A 14,141-nucleotide genomic window follows, 5' to 3' on the forward strand; every position below is an offset into this window, starting at 1 on the left:
TTTAGGGATGACAAGCATGTGCCTGTGCTTGTCTGACCTGTTGATGTCTTTCTGAGAGTGGCAGCATCTGTGTGAGAGTCAGACTCTTACAAGCATTTGGCAGCACCATCATTGACAGTCAAGTGTGCAGAATTACTTTCAGGGAAGGGCGTGGAGTGAAGGCTTAGTGAAAGTCAAGCTGAACTGCAGCACTGGCTTGCATGTCCTAAGTGACCAAGAGTCACAGGTTCAGAGCCAGAGTTGGAAAGAGCTCAGCTGGGAGGTACACTTGCTGCTTTCCAGAGAACTGAGTTCAGTTTCCTGCACCCATGTTAGGAGGCTGAAAAACTCCTCTTTACAGATACAGCCCCAGGGGGTTTGGTGCTGTCCTCAGGTCTTCTTCAGGCTCTCACATGCATCTGGCAGACTTGCAAACAGAGCATAAAAATTAAAAAAAAAAAAAAAAGAAGAAAGCCAAGGGGCCATTCTTTTGCCATATAATCTGTTTGAGGGGTTTGTTTTGTTTTAAGGGAGAAATTGGCAGGAAGCAACATTGACGCATTTAAAGTAATAGTGAGCGGAACTGTTTTAGAGAAGTCTGAAGAAACAGCAGTATTCCAGTGGCTAGCCAGTTTTCCATTAGAAATGAGCATGGCCTAGAGAAACTCCATGGTGAGTGAGTGATGAATATGTGGAGTTGGGATGTTCCTTAGAGCACAGTGGAGGTCATTAACCGCCCATTTTGATTTGACATGACAATTTCTATAGTTGAATGAATCAGTATTTCATAAAATTCTTTATATCCTGGGACATCTTACTGGTTCTGATTTTCTTGAGAACCCTGACCAATGTAGTATTAAAAATAAAGAAATGTGGCTAGGTTTGGTGCACATACTTATAAACTGAACTCAAGAAGCAGAGGCAGGATCAGAAATACAAAGTCACTTTATGCAGTGAGTTAAAACTAGCTTGGATTCCAATAGATCCTGACTGAAAAAAAAATGCAAGCAAAAAAACAAAAAACAACTCAGGCCGCCTAGGTCAGTTGGTAAACACAGGGACCCGAATTTAATCCCCAGAACCCAACTGAACTGTGGATAATGAATGCTTGTAATCCAAGCACTGGGAGGAGGGATAGGCAGATCCCTGGGGCTTGCTAACCAGCCAAGTATACCCTGCTCAGGCAAGTTCCAGGCCAAGGGCAGACCTTGTGTTGAAAGAAAAGTGGGGAAGTGGGGGGCATGGAGGAGGTAGAGGATGGGGAGTAGGGATAGATCTCGGAGTTCAAGGCCAGCTGGCCTACAGAGAGAGAGTTTCAGGACAGCCAGGGCTACACAGAGAAACCTTGTCTCAAAAAACTGGAAGTAAAAAAAGATATGCAGCCGGTGTCCTGCTGTGTAGTTAAGGCTGGCAACTCTCAGTTCTTCCTGTGCCTGGGAAGTGTTGAATTGCAGGAGTGACTAATCTATGAAAATGGTGGTGGGATGCTGCTGTTTGTCTTATTTGCTGGTGGTATATTCTTATGTAGGCCCTGTGCCTCATACGCTGATCCTCTGCCTCAGTCTCCTCTGTGCTACCACACTCATGAAGTTGTTTTTGCCACAAGATTCTTGTAGTTTAGGATGGCTTTGAACAACTGATTCTCCTGCCTTTTTCTCCAAATGCTGGGATTTACATGTGAGGTTTGCCACATCTGACTGCTTTATAAAAACACTCATTTCTGTTTTGACAGTTTCGAGAATTTGTTTTTAAATTCTTTTTGACTCAAAGAAGAATTTTCATATAACCTGCATAGAACAAGGAGATACTACAATGTATCTGATCTAAGGTCTAGTCATGGGGATTTTTATAAAGTAATGAAGACATGTATGTTCTGGTTAGTGTTGGATATGCTGCATGATTTCACATTACAACATCATATCCTTGTGTCACGCTTATGTTCTTGTTGTTGTTATTATATTTTATTTTTATAAATTATTTTTATTTTGTGAGACAGAATAGCCCTGGCTATCCTGGAACTGTGTGGACTAGGCTGCCTGGTCCTTTGCCTGCCTTTGACTTCTGAGTGCTGCGATTATTAGGTGTGCTACCGTGTAAACATGCTAAGATGCGTAAATGTGTAAATTTTGTTTTCTCTAAGTTTTGAGGTGTTGTATTTTAAGCTTACTTTGTGAGACATGTAAGCAGAGATTCTAAATAAAAATGACCTCATCTTACTACTCAGATGTAAATTGTTTATACTACACTCAGTATTTGCATTGAAATTTTCAGTGTGCTCTATGGACCATGTGCTGCTATGGATGCCTGAAGTACTTGACCTGCAGGTTGGGAAGACTCAGCCATCTCCATGCTGGGCTGGATTAAGTGCCTGATGAGGATGTGGTTTCAGCGAGTTGGGGTCAGCATGCAGTCGGTGAGTGTTCACAGCCCATCCTAAAATCCAGAAATTTAGAATTCCTGAGGCTTTTCTGAGAAAATGAGAGAACCTTTTTTTTTTTCTTTTTTTCCGGAGCTGGGGACGGAACCTAGGGCCTTGCACTTGCTAGGCAAGCGCTCTACCACTGAGCTGAATCCCCAACCCCAATGATAGAACCTTTGACATTTACGTTTATTGTTTGTATGGTGTGATTTGATTATTGTTTAAATCACAGAAATGGGTCTGTTTCCAGTACAGTGTTTTAAAATGTAACAATACAGAGGAAATTTAGCCTATTATATAATTCTTTGCCATAGACTTTTACTTATTTTTTTATGTTTTGTTTTTTTGAGACAGGGTTTCTCTGTGTAACCCTGAATATTCTGGAACTCACTCTGTAGACCAGGCTGTCCTCGAACTCAGAGATTCACCGCCTCTGTCTCCTGAATGCTGGCTTTAAAGGTGTGTGCCTCCACCACCTGATGATTTTATTTATTTTGGAGATTATGATTTTATAAATTTTTAAAAATATATTCAAGATCCCAGTTTGTCCCAGGCTGTCTTGTAAGTTAATAAATAGGCCAGGCTGGTTTCAAACTCAGATTTTCATCCCTAAACTAGGAACAAGAGTACTTGCCAGTATGGTTAACCATGGATTAGATGGCAGTATCTGTCTGGATAGGGACATCAAGGGAATAAAAAAGGGACCGACACACATACAGTGAAACAGGGATCAGGTGGGTAACATTGTGTGTTTTCTCAAGAATGTGGCATGAACGTGAACTTGATAGTAGTCTTAAATTGTCCTAGAAGCCCAAACTGGCCTCCTTTACCTGTTTCATCTGCGTCCTCATTTTAAAAAGATGAACAACTTTTTAAAACATTCATTGTGCATGTGTTCAAGCATCAGAAAGGCTTGAAGGACTTGGTTCTTCTACTATGTAGATTCCAGGGATGGGACTCAGCTCATTGAGCTTGGCACCAAGGGTTTTTCCCTGCTGAGCCATCTTTCTGGCTGGAGTCTATTGTGTGTGTGCATTCATTTGCTACATTGGACACTGGACCTAGGGCCTGGAACATGCTAGGCATGGCTCTACCTCTGACCTACATCTCCAGCTCCCAGCTCCCTTTTTAAAAACATGGTGTATATGTGTATGATGTATGTATGTTCATGCATACTATAGCACATGTTAGAGGTTAAAGGGTAACTTTGTGGATCAGTTCTCTCCTTCTGATTTTATGTGGGTTTCAGGGATCAAACTCAAGTTGCCAATCTTGGGCAAGCCCCTTTAACTGTTGACTCATTGTACCAGCAACTTCCCATCCCCTTTTAAAAAAAAAAAAAACAAAAGGAAACTGTGTTATAAGATACTAACAAACTTGCTCAGTTTGGTTTTGAACATGCAACTGTAGTCCCTCAGTTTCCTGAGTAATGGGGATTACATTCCATTTACCCCTGTGTTTTACTGTGACATTAACAATGCTGTAACCACCATCCCCGGTTAGTTTAGTAAGCCAGTATGCAGTGCCCAATGCTTTCACATTCGAACCACTCCTCCTTACAGAGGAAAACTGAGCTTCCTAGCTTGGCTGCCTTGTCCAGTTACCCAAGGCAGAGACCAGCTTTGAGTCCACAGTCCTTCCTCCTTTTAGTGTATTTTAGTACTTCTAAAAGAAAGGGAAGAAGCCCTTATGAATGCCTTAACTCATTTAATACTCAGAGGTTGATGAAATATATCTCTTTTATAGATGAGAAAGTAGAAGTGTAAGGAATAATGATTTGTTTATAGACAATAAATTGGCAGATCCAGTCAAGGCTTCATGCTGCTCTAGGCTGTGCTGTATCTCTTTTCACTGCCTTCCACCTCGCTTTCCTTTTTTTTTTTTTTTTTTTTTGTAAACAGTGCCTCACTCTATAACTCTTGTAACTCTCAATCTTCTGGAACTATGTAGACCAGGCTAGCCTACAGTTTATGGAGATCTACCTACCTCTTGACTGGGATTAAAAGGTGTGTGCCATAATGCCTGGCTCGACTTTTTTTTTTTTTTTTTTTGTCAATATTTTGCTTATGTGTATGGATGTTTTGCCTGTATATGTGTGCTTGCACATGCATCACTTTGTGCTTGGTGCCAAGGAGACCAGAAAAGGGTACCAGTTCCCCTGGAACTAGAGTTAGAGACCATTATTTGTGAGCCTCCCTGTGAGGGGTGGGAATTAAACCAGGTTCCCTGGAAGGATAGCTAGTACTTTTAACTGCTGAACCATCTTTCTAATCCCTCAACATTTTTTTTTTAACATTTGTGTGTGTGTTTGTGTGCACATATGTGCTCACACACCACAACAAGTACATTTACATTGGAGGACAGCCCTAATTGGACAAAGGAAAAAGACAGATCCTAGCCAGCAAAGTGACTTAGCAGGTATCAAGCCTGATGACCTAGAGTTCCGTCCCTGCAACTCACATAGTGGAAGAACGTTTTGCAAGTCTCCTTACAATCCCTGCAAGCCTACCCATGCTAGAATATACGGACACACACAAACAAGTGTAAAAAATTAAAGTTTAAATTTGATGAGTTGGTTCTCTTCGTCCACAATGTGGGTTCTGGGTATTGAACTCAGGTCACAGGCTGAGCTACAGTCTTTATGGGCTGAGCTACTTCAGTAGCTACACTTCCAACAGCTGTTTGTATTTACAACATCTTCATGATGTTTGAATTCTTTCTCTATCCTATATGGTTGTCCTAAAGGAAAAGTTTCAAAATATGTGTTTATATTTAGACTTTTTGAGACAGTCTTATATTTAGACCATGCTGGACATGAACTCAAGATCCCCCTGTCTTAGTCTCCAGAGTGATGGTATTAGAGTGTGAACCACCAGTCATTTGAATATGACTGGAACTGGTTCCAGCAGTTTATACTTGAAAAGTTAGAGGCAATATGTGAATTGTATTAGCAATGTATTCATACACTTCAATTATTCCCTAGTTAGCAGTTTATGCTTTGGGGGAAGAGCATAAACGAGAGTGTGGCTGGGAGAACTGAAAAGAAACCTCCTCTGGTTAGGGATTCTACTATTGTATGTGGTGTGTGTATCTGGGTGGTTGAATACCAGCATGTTTTTAAATTATTTCTTGGCTCCTTTGGAATTAGGAATTTGTATTTATTGAATCTCCTTAAAAACTGTGACTAATGGTTTGTATTTCTCCTCCCCCCAATGTTATATGCACATGTTAATTTACAAATAATTTCAGGGATATCAGACTGAAACTATATCATATAGTTTGAGGAAAGTATTAGAATGAAGCTTATTGTTTGACTAAATTTTTTTTCAAATAATATATAGTTTCCAATGGATTCCTATGTTGAGCAGGGACGGATGACAGCTTCCAACAGCATCAACACTTCTCCAGTAGCATTTCACGACCCAAAAGAGAACACATTGCTTTTCTCTTGTCTTTTCCTTGCTGCCATCACTTTCCAACCCTGCTGCTAAATGTTGTGGACTGTCGTTCCTAGACAGGCACATGCGCGCGCGCGCGCGCACACACACACACACACACACACACACACACACACACACAGCCATTGTTGATTATTTATAAGCAGTTTTTGTAGATAATCAGTGCACAGTGTCTCTCAGAGGTGACTTGAACTGACTTATTAGTTAAATCAAATGTTCTAGTAGTGACAGTTCTCTCTCTGCCTACTCTTTCATCTGAGAAAAATTTGATGGCGGTTTCTCTTTAGCGTCTGCCCTCTCCAAACTAGTATACCGAGAAGCACATTTCAGCCACAAGTCAGGGTAGGAGGTACACTCAGGCCATGCAGCCTCCCAGGGCACAGACAGTGACTTTTCAGTGCCATCTGTTCACTGTTTCTTCTGAGCCATTTACAATTTCTCCCCACTGTGAGGGCTGTATTTAAAAGGGGGTGGGGGAGAAAGAAAGAATCAAGTGTCAGGGCCTCATGTCAGACTTCCCGGAAGTTAGCTGCTGTTTCCTCTCCTTTCTTACCATCTAATGGAGGCTGTGACTTTTCTTTCTAAATATTCCAGTCATTATTACATTGTCCCTTGCTTCGTATTATTGTTTTCATACTAAGTACTGGGCAGTTAGTTCCCAAGGATCAGAAGAGCAGCATTATGTTCGTTTACTGTGTGTGCTTTAAAATGTAATGACAAAGCAGTCTGTTCTAACTTTGTAGGCAAGGCCTAAACAGTTTACTTATTCCGTATAATTAAAAGCTGAATCACTGGCCACTTCTCTTCCTGAAAGCACCTGGCTTCTTTCCTGCTGATGTTAAACAGATGGGAAGCCACTCGCTAGTGAGGGTTGCTGGAAGCTGGCAGAAGCAGGGGCCCTGACCTGGGCAGGTCCCTTCCATGGTTTTCTTTCTGGTCTGTCTTCCTCCTTGGACAGGAATTTGTTTCCTAGAGAGGTGGAGGCTCACCTCACACAAGGTAATTGTTACATTATGATGCACAAACAGCATTCCGCTTTTCCTACATCACAGTGGAGCTTTGGCTTGTGACTAAATGGGAGATTTGAGAAAGACATGGGTTTTATTTTAAAAGATCAAGACCTATTAAAATGTATAAGGTAAAAAGCTTAAGGATTGTGTTCTATAATGACTTTCCCATATTCTTCCTTGGTTGGTGATTTCTTTTTGTTGCTCTGGTTCTCACCAGAACCATTTCTCTCTTAGAAATTCTTCCTCATTGTCACGTAATGAAGACTGCGGATAGTCCTCTATATAATTGTTGATGCTATTGATAACTTTCTGTAAACTAGGGTAACTTTGTCTTATAAATTCTTTGGATAAACTTCTTCTGTCCTGTTTGGTAAGAGAAGGGAGAATCTGTATTGTACTACCATCCGCATTGAGGGTGTAAGGGTTTGTGTGTGTGTGTGTGTGTGTTATTAATAAGAGCCCACTTCTGACATTTGTTATGCTTTTTAACAAGCTTATAATTCCATCAATAAAGGCTATTTCTGAAAAAAATTATTTGCATAACTTCATCTACATTTTAATATTGAATCTGTCAGCTGATTCAAATTTCCAAATTGTGCTGTCAATTTTATTTACTTACACAGATTTTTTCCTTTGTAAGAAGGAAAACAACAACAAAGGATAAAAAGATAAAAGATAAAAGTTAGTAAAATCAGGACCATAGATGATAGGAAAACTTTTAAAAGGCAAATGCCTGAGGTGGGGTGGGCACCATATTTTCCCCCACAAACCTCACTCTGACTCATACATAGTAGTATTCTAAATTGGATTTAATTACTAAACTTTGAGAATTTAAAGCTATTTCTATGAGTGTTTCATATACTGTATACACTTTGAGGATGGTATATGATCTGGTTTTGGTGTTATATCCACACAGTAAATAGGAACTAACTGTTGATCATAAAGTTTCCACTAGGTCAATTAGTATTCATAATTACCTTAATATAGTAGCATAATTTCATTCCTTAAATTTAGAATTTGACTGACTATTTCAGGGAACTGTGTCTATTTTTATCTGATTGGTATTTATTTACTATTAAGAGATAATTGAATATGAAATTTTGAATTATTTCTTTTCTTTAAAAACTGCTCTTTACCTGTCTAGGCTTTCAACATGGGTAGATTTTTCCGTGTTAGAAGGGTGATATTCCAGCTGAAATCTCTAGTAAGTGACATCCATGGCCTGGGTTGTACGGCGAGCTTTAGGAATCATCCAGTGCACTGTGTATTATGTCACCTGGCGTGGGCAGTGCTCAGTGTGGCAACTACTAAAGTACATAGCATTTTATAAGATTTAAAGACAAGGCCCTTCAAGTGGGGCTGGATTTATCCCACAAATGCTGGCCCAGTCACCTTTGTGTAGTAAAAAAAAATAATATTCAAGACACAAAACCATTCCTCAGGCTTCATACAGATTTGTATTTAATTTGAAAAATCACCAATAGCCGAAGTGACTCACATCTCCAAATTCTTGTGTTTTTTTTTTTTTAAATTCTAAAACTGAAAGTAGGGTAGAAAGTTCAGACCATTTCTTCTGTAGAATTGTAAGAAAATAGTTTGTACTCCCCAGTACAGTATTATTTTAAGATTACTAGAGGATATTGGTATTGCTAAGATGGCTTGCTGTACAAGGGGGGCAACCTGAGTTTGATCCCCAGAACTCAGGGAATGTGGCAAGAGAGAATAGACTCCACAGAGGTGTTCTCTGACATTTATATGTAAGTCAGCTGGCGTGTGCACGTGTGTGTATACAAACATAATAAAAATATGTTGATACTAGCCTATATTTTTACATAATATCTTAATGTGAAGGTTTTTTTTTTTTTTTTTTTTTTTTTTTGCTGTAATACTGATTGTCCACTCATTTCTGAGTTGAGGAATTTAGCTTATTTCCTAGAACACTTAAAACATTCTGAAACTGTGATCATTGTGTTAATATTCACTCAGTAGGCCCATGAATTATTGCACTATTGATTTGAGAAATTTGTAATCATTTGGTTTTTTCCTGTTTCCTTAGGTTCTGTGGTCTGGAAAACCATATGGTTCATCTCGAAGTATTGTAAGGAAAATTGGTACCAACTTATCTCTGATTCAGTGTCCAAGAGTTCAATTTCAGGTATTGGGTTTGTGTTTTATATATTTTCATGGTTATATGTGCCTTAGAAATGTGAATAGGCACAGGGTGTTTGGAAATACTCAATTGTTTTTGAGGCTTTCTCCTGTTAATAACACTGAAATAGAGAGGATTAAGTCAAGGTCTTTCTAATTTTAGTTGCTCTGAAGTGATTATTCCAGATCCTCAATATTTATCCTCCCTGAAAATGCCTAGGGGAAGCTTGGGAAGCCTGTGATAAGACAGTTGTTAATTCCCAGGTGACCTTGAACCAGTTTGGCGTTTGGGTAGTTATTTAATGTCATGCCTTCTTTAGCTATTCTGATCCTAAAGAAGTCCTTTTTTGTTATTGTTTTTGTTTTGTGGTGGTTGACCTGAGGGCCTTAGATGTACTAGGCAAATATTCTAACATTTAGCTGTACCCTTTGCACTTAAAAATGTTACTTGGGGAGAGCAGGATGCAAAGCACGAGGAGTTTGATCCCTGGAACCCACATGGTGAAAGGAGAAAAGTGACTCTTTTAAGTTGTCCTCCGATTTGCACACTCACAGTGGCACACAGACACTATCACAGACACTATCACAGACACTCACACAGTCACACACACACACACACACACACACACACACACACACTAAACAAGTAATTAAATAATTGTAAAAAAGTATAAGAATTTCTTCCTGGCAGCAATCCTGTCAGTTCATCTCTGTGAAAGGCTAGGTAAAGAACTTCCAAGTTTTTGTTTTCTGAATTTCTAAGTTGTATGAAATGAAAACAGGAAGAGCTGGGAATATATACCCTGTATCCCAGCACCTTAGAGGCTGAGACAGGATCGGGAGTTTCGGGCTAGCCCCGGCTACATAATGAATGATACATTGTTTCTATAACAAAAAAGGAAATCAAAACCCTGTAATACAAGTGTGCATTTTTATGTCTTCAATTTAAGAACATATACATGCCCATGATCACAAATACTAACATAATTTATGATAACCTGGATAGGAGTTGATGGCAGGGAGGTTAGTACTGTGAATTCAACCTTCTGCAACTCACAGGCCCCTGGGTAATTCAATTTTGACAATTCTTTGTGGTAATTTTGTTCTAGACCTTTTTTTTTTAATTTTATTTTATTTTTCTTTTTTCTTTTTTTTTTTTTTTTGAATTTTCAGGAGTGGTTTTGGAATTGGATTAGTTATGTAACTACTCAAGTAATGAGTTATATTTCCACTATAGGAACCCACATATCTGGAAGTAAAATGCCCACTGAAAGCAAATAGCCTGTTTTTCCTTAACAAATAAACTTGAAGTTTATGTCTGGCCGGACACACACACACACACACACACACACACACACACACACACACACACGACACATGTATATGGAGCACACACAGACTTTCAGTATTTAAGTCATGCTAGGTATTACCAGTAATCTAGAGATGACTGGTTAAAGTCGTTTTCTCAGGGTAGTTGCTCAGAATACTTACTATAAATTAGTCAGGAGTGCTGTGGTAAGATTCTAATATATTACTGAGTTTTGGGTTACTGTTTTTTAATTTCTCAAAGACTTTAAATTATAGTGCCTACTCTCCATTTTTTGTGTTTTCACTCTAATCTTTTCTGCTAACAGTAGCTTTAACAGGACAGGACCTCCTACAAATTAACAGTAAGTCCTTTGTTTTCAGACATCTTGTCTCAGCCGTGCATGCTCATGGCCGTCCATGAATGCTCATGGCAGTGATGTCTCAATCATGCTTGAAGAACTTGGCCCTGCTCCCTTTGCCAGTGTGCCCATCACCTTGACTTGTACTTTGCTTGTGTTGTCCTGGCGCCTGCCTTTCCCAGTCCCTGCCTACAATGCCCAGGGAATGTCCTACTTAAGTAGGAGGCGAACTGGCCTTTTCGAAAGTCCCTTGGGTTCTAGTCTCCATTGTCTCTTATTGCATTAGGCTTAAGTGGGGGGGCAGCTTGTGTGGGTGGAGACAGAGCTTGACCTCTGTGTTGCCATTCTCACCTCATTGGTCTTGTAGTGTCACATGTTCATATACCTGGTATAGTTCTGCAGCGTAGTTAATATTTAGATAAGACTAAAATAACACCTTCTAGTGTTTTTAATAGTGTTAAAACTTTAATACTTTGCTATTTAAGATTCAAGTAAAAATCGAGATTGAAGGCATTTAAAAAGTTCTTTCAGCCTTATCATATCGTAGTGACATGCATACAGTATAGCTCAACAAGTTGCTTTCTTCATTGCTGTGGCCAAATATCTAAACAAGTAACTTAAGGAAGCAAAGGTATATTTTTGTACACAGTTAGAGGGAGCAGTCCATCCTGCTGGGGAAGGTGTGGTGGGAGGTGACTGGCCCATCATCTGCAATCAGAAAGCAGAGAAAAACTTGCTGGGGACTCAATCAGCTTCCTTCTTATCATGGTTAGGTTAGGTCTTCCCTCCTCAGACCAAGAAGTATGTCTTCTGGTTTTTGTTTAAGACAGGATCATACTGTATATTCCTTGAAATTGACTTTGTACACCAGGTTGGCCTTGAATTCATTGAGGTCTGCCTCCTGAGTGTTCTGGGTGATCTTAAATGCAGACAGGTTGATAAGAATATGCACCATCACTGTCACTGGAGCATCCAGTCATTACCTCAAGTGTATCAGCTACCAACATCACTAGTTACAGAGTCATTTACCGCAGTCAGGTTTGGCGTATTACCCACCACCATCACTAGTTATTATAGTCATTCACCGTGGTGGGACTTGACAATATTAACCAGCAGCATTACTAGGGTTTGATAGTCCTTTCCCACAGTGAGTGGTGACTTTGTTGACTTTGTGTCCTCCACATTTATTTCAGGAAAAAGTTGTATTTTTGTTTGTATGTTTTGGGTGTTAGAGAGCACAGTACCTTAAACATGCTAGCCAAGTATCCTATCACTAAGCTACATTTCTAGCCCCAAATCAATGGTTTTTAATACTTAGAAATTAACTTTTTCTTACTCTTTTAGATGAGTAAAGTAAAAGAATTATGGTGTAGAAATTGGGCAATGTTAAGTTAAAATCCTGAGTTTGTGAACTGCAGCTCAGTAGCATATGGAGGCCTGCCATAGAGCTACTAGAGCACCCATGAAGTGTTAGCACCAGCCTGAGGGGATCTCTTTGGATTTTAATTTTATGTTAAATTTTACAGATAAAGGACTTTCTCTCTTTGTAACTTTCAGCTTACCAGCCATGCAACAGAATGGAGTCCCACGCACCCAGGAGAGGATGTGGTGGCAACTTTTGCTGATGTTGGATGGGTAGCCACCGATGAAGGAGAATGCTCAACAAGACTCAGGTTAGTCTGGAAGGCTATGGGGCTGAGATGCAGGGTCTGCTGTTTTCAAGCATGCATTGGAATAGTTTGTGGACCTGATTTGATGGCAGCTTGCCCTGCTCCTTTCTTTCCTTTGGGTTTTCAAAATCAGCTAACATTTGTAAAGTTCCAAGGAATGTTTGGCCTAAGTCCTTTTGAACCACAGAATTCCTTGCCATTCAGGTTATACTCTAGTGTAAGTGGCCAGAAAGAACTGTCAGAGATAGGTTAGGTAAATACTAGTTTCACTGGAGTACAGGAGTCTATCAGATAGAGAGAATTTGTATATTCGGAGAATGTTTCTTTAAAAATTATATCGCGATGAGTTGGTCACATGATGAACATTGAGTGTTAGAGATGTTTCCATTCATTTGAAAGCCTACAAAGAATATTTACTGCGTAATCAGTCTTAGAAAGTCACTCAGCACTTGCTCTTCACCGTGGGCACCAACGATCAGATGCCTACTGCCTTCAGGTTTAGACACGATGTACTGGAGGTCCTGGGGACGTCAGTGGTACTGACACAGCTGGAGGAAGGCCCTGCGTGATGAGGGACGTGAGCCTGGCTTCTGGAGAAGTGGATTCTAGGGCTGAGTACTGAGGGGCCAGCAGGGATGTGCAGATGGGAAGGCTGTTCCTCAGACTGGAGAACTCGTTTAGAAGTCAGCCTGGGACACCTGAGACTGTTTCATAATAAAGCCAAAACTTTATATCAAGGAAGAATGATAATCATCTTTCTTAGTCAAGGTTACTATCGCTGTCATGAAACACTATGAACCCAAAGCAGGTTGGGGAGGAAGGGTTTGTTGAGTTTACATCCCACTGCTCTTCATCACCAAAGGAAGTCGGGACAGGAACTCAAGCAGGTCAGGAACTGGAGGCAGGAGCTGATGCAGAGGCCATGGAGAGTGCTGCTTAATGGCTTACTGTGTGGTTTGCTTTCTTGTAGAGCCTGGGACCACCAGCCTAGGTATAGCACCACCCACAATAGGCTGGGCCTTCCCTAGTCAATCTCAGTTACTAAGAACATGCTCTTTAAGCCTGTCTGCTTACAGCCTGATCTTCTGGGGTACCAGTTCTCAAAAGGGTCTCAAGACCCTTTTGAAGATTAAAGGACTCTTTCAACAGGGATTGTCTAATACCATTGGAAAACACAGAGATTTACATTATAATTCATGACAGTAACAAAATTATGACTTAGCAACGAAAATAATTTTATGGTTGATGGTCACCAAAACACGAGGAACTGTATTAAAGGGTCGCAGCATTTGAAAGGTTGAGACACTGTGCTGGAGGTGTTTTCTCGATTATGTTCCCTCCTCTCAGATGACTCCCACTGCATCAAGTTGACATAAAAAACCAGCACATTAATAAAGTTAGGAATCCCAGGACTTTACTCAGGAGTCTGTGCTCTTTTACCATAGAGTACCTGCGGGCCAAGTGAAGCAGGCAAAGCAAAAAGTAATCTTACTAGCAGACAGGGTTGGTGTGGTGAAATTTTAAAGAAACATCACAGTTAGCTGTTTTCTGCTTCTTTGAACATCTGTTCTAGATACTTTTTGTTTTTTTTTTTTTAAGATTCTATCTATTTATTTATTTATATGAGTACACTGTTGCTCTCTTCAGACACACCAGAAGAGGGCATCAGATCCCACTACAGATGGTTGTGAACCACCATATGGTTGCTGGGAATTGAACTTAGGACCTCTGGGAGAGCAGTCAGTGCAGTACTCTTAACTGCTGAGCCATCTCTCCAGCCCTCTTTTTTG

At 40.1% G+C, this 14,141-nt stretch overlaps 1 protein-coding gene across 10 annotated transcripts in view; it reads left to right on the plus strand.

Annotated features, from left to right (window-relative positions):
• Mtfr1 (mitochondrial fission regulator 1) overlaps window positions 1–14,141 on the plus strand; it is a 35,240-nt gene that overhangs the window by 12,973 nt on the left and 8,126 nt on the right. For 8 of the 10 annotated variants that reach the window (XM_006232179.5, XM_063281996.1, XM_063281993.1 and 5 more), the window contains 3 exons: window positions 2,251–2,392; window positions 8,923–9,021; window positions 12,239–12,354. In XM_006232179.5, the coding sequence (XP_006232241.1) occupies window positions 2,327–2,392; window positions 8,923–9,021; window positions 12,239–12,354 (281 nt within the window). In that variant the 5' untranslated portion in view covers window positions 2,251–2,326. Of the gene's footprint in view, window positions 1–2,250; window positions 2,393–6,863; window positions 6,995–8,004; window positions 8,071–8,922; window positions 9,022–12,238; window positions 12,355–14,141 lie in introns of those variants that run through there. The other 2 variants (XM_006232180.5, XM_063281992.1) reach the window with 2 other exon arrangements.

Source organism: Rattus norvegicus, chromosome 2 (genome assembly GCF_036323735.1).
Source record: "Rattus norvegicus strain BN/NHsdMcwi chromosome 2, GRCr8, whole genome shotgun sequence".
Classification (NCBI taxonomy): domain Eukaryota; kingdom Metazoa; phylum Chordata; class Mammalia; order Rodentia; family Muridae; genus Rattus; species Rattus norvegicus.